General features: G+C 31.6%; 1 protein-coding gene across 1 annotated transcript in view; it reads right to left on the bottom strand.

The window, feature by feature from the left end:
- SMARCAD1 (SWI/SNF-related, matrix-associated actin-dependent regulator of chromatin, subfamily a, containing DEAD/H box 1) overlaps nt 1-1861 on the bottom strand; it is a 125260-nt gene that overhangs the window by 55363 nt on the left and 68036 nt on the right. Inside the window, exon 5 of the mRNA XM_012647159.1 lies at nt 228-328. Within this exon, the coding sequence (XP_012502613.1) occupies nt 228-328 (101 nt within the window). The remainder of the gene's footprint in view (nt 1-227; nt 329-1861) is intronic.

Raw genomic sequence — 1861 nt, 5'->3', positions numbered from 1 at the left:
CTGGTATCTACAGACTCAAAATATCCTGTGCTTAAGCAGCCACAATACTGGATAAGTTATTATTAAAAAGAAAGCAGAAACAGTCACAAATTAAATGCAAACATAATTTGCTGGACTTAGTTGTGAAAGAAAAGAATTCATTTATGTGGATTTTCCGGTTTGGTATCCACAAACATATGCTGTGCTTAAGCAACCAATTTTGATAATGCAATTCAAATGTAACTTACATGATCCAGTCTTGTCTTTTTCATAGATTGATCATCATTAAATTCATCTTCCTCATATGGCTCTGAAGAAGAAGATAATTTTCTTTTTCGAGGCCCACCACCTTTTAAAGCAAAGCAGCACACTCAAACTTTGAACAGAAATACTAAGAATCAATTTAATGTTAAACAAAGGCAAAAATGTGTTATAATGAATAACTAGACAATTCTCTTGACATAAGGCCTGATGTTCCTTCTTCTAAATTATGACTGAATCAAAGAAAAAGTGAACACTCTTCGCAGTCTTTCAAAGGTAGAAATCATTGTAATACTGTATTTGTAAACCATCGTATTATTACTTAATGTCAAAAATATGCATCACTAAATTGACAAGTAATTCTACAGAGTAATAGGGGTTATCCCTAGTGGCTGAGAGCTCAGCAGTGAAAAAAGTTAAGCTCTATCAAGTGAGAGTTATCTGAATACCATTTAAAGACACGAATAATTCTTAAGTGTCTATTATGTACCAGGCTTTGCACAAGACCTTTCGTAAACTATGGTTTCGTTTACTTTCACAACAAATTTAAAAGTAGGTAACATTTTTATTTTACAAAAGTGAAGAGAAACTGTGATACAGAGAGCTTAAGCAATTAAGGCTTTGAACCTAAAAACCTGTAACAGAGCATAGCAGTAACAGCAAATCTGTATATTCTGTCGTGACTGAAAGAAAAACAAACTCAGGCTATCAACATGATCTTAAGAAGCCATGCTATTTGTACTTTGTATATATTTTGTACACATTTATCTATTTCTTAAACACTTTCACTTTCAGAGAGCAAATTCCTCATATTTAACTGCTGTGCTAATGTGAAAGTATTTGGTAAAGCCTACAAAAGTTTAACATTTCAGAATTTGTTCTATTAGAACCCTAATATGCAGTTAGAAATAAAATTTCTAGAAATACAATACTCAAATACATGCATGACAGCTTTTAAGTTGCCAGCTTAAAAATTTCATAACATGGCCATTACAAAATAAAACTGAATACCAGTAACATTTTAAAGTATAGTAATCGTGTTGGTACAAATATGTAAATGACTTTTCCTCATTCATTTCTTAACATAAACGTGCCTTTTGCATACACCAACTAATTTCTAGCATCCACTTTAAAAAGCGGGAAAGACAACCACTTCACCATCACCCATATCTTTGTTTGGGGTAAGTGAGCACTGTTAGTAATATTTGAAGTTTGAAAAAAACCTTCAAACTAGATAATTTTGTCATGTCATCTAGACATCCCAAAAAAAGGAAACAAATGAATAGGCTACTCCCAACAACATCAATAAATTCATACTTTTAACCTCTAAAGTAAGGCAAAAACTTTCGATTTCTTTTTGTAATTTAGTATTCATAAACGAAAACTTTCAAAACGTACTGTATAAAAATACCCTATTGTTTAATATGATGGGTGATATTATCTATAAGAGACTATAATTTGTGGTAAAACCAATGTGTGATGTCCTAATTTGTGGCCTGCTCAAGATCGCTCACAGGTATTTATAAACGCCTTTTGTTAAAAATTGTCCTAAGATGTCAAAAATAGTTTCTGATCTTAATGACATTACATATTGAAAATTAATCTTATCCTCAAGGTTAGA

Source organism: Propithecus coquereli, unplaced genomic scaffold, assembly GCF_000956105.1.
Source record: "Propithecus coquereli isolate 6110/MARCELLA unplaced genomic scaffold, Pcoq_1.0 Scaffold26, whole genome shotgun sequence".
NCBI lineage: Eukaryota > Metazoa > Chordata > Mammalia > Primates > Indriidae > Propithecus > Propithecus coquereli.
The sequence above is the reverse complement of the archived record's forward strand: the minus strand, read 5'-3'. Positions and strand labels throughout refer to the sequence as shown.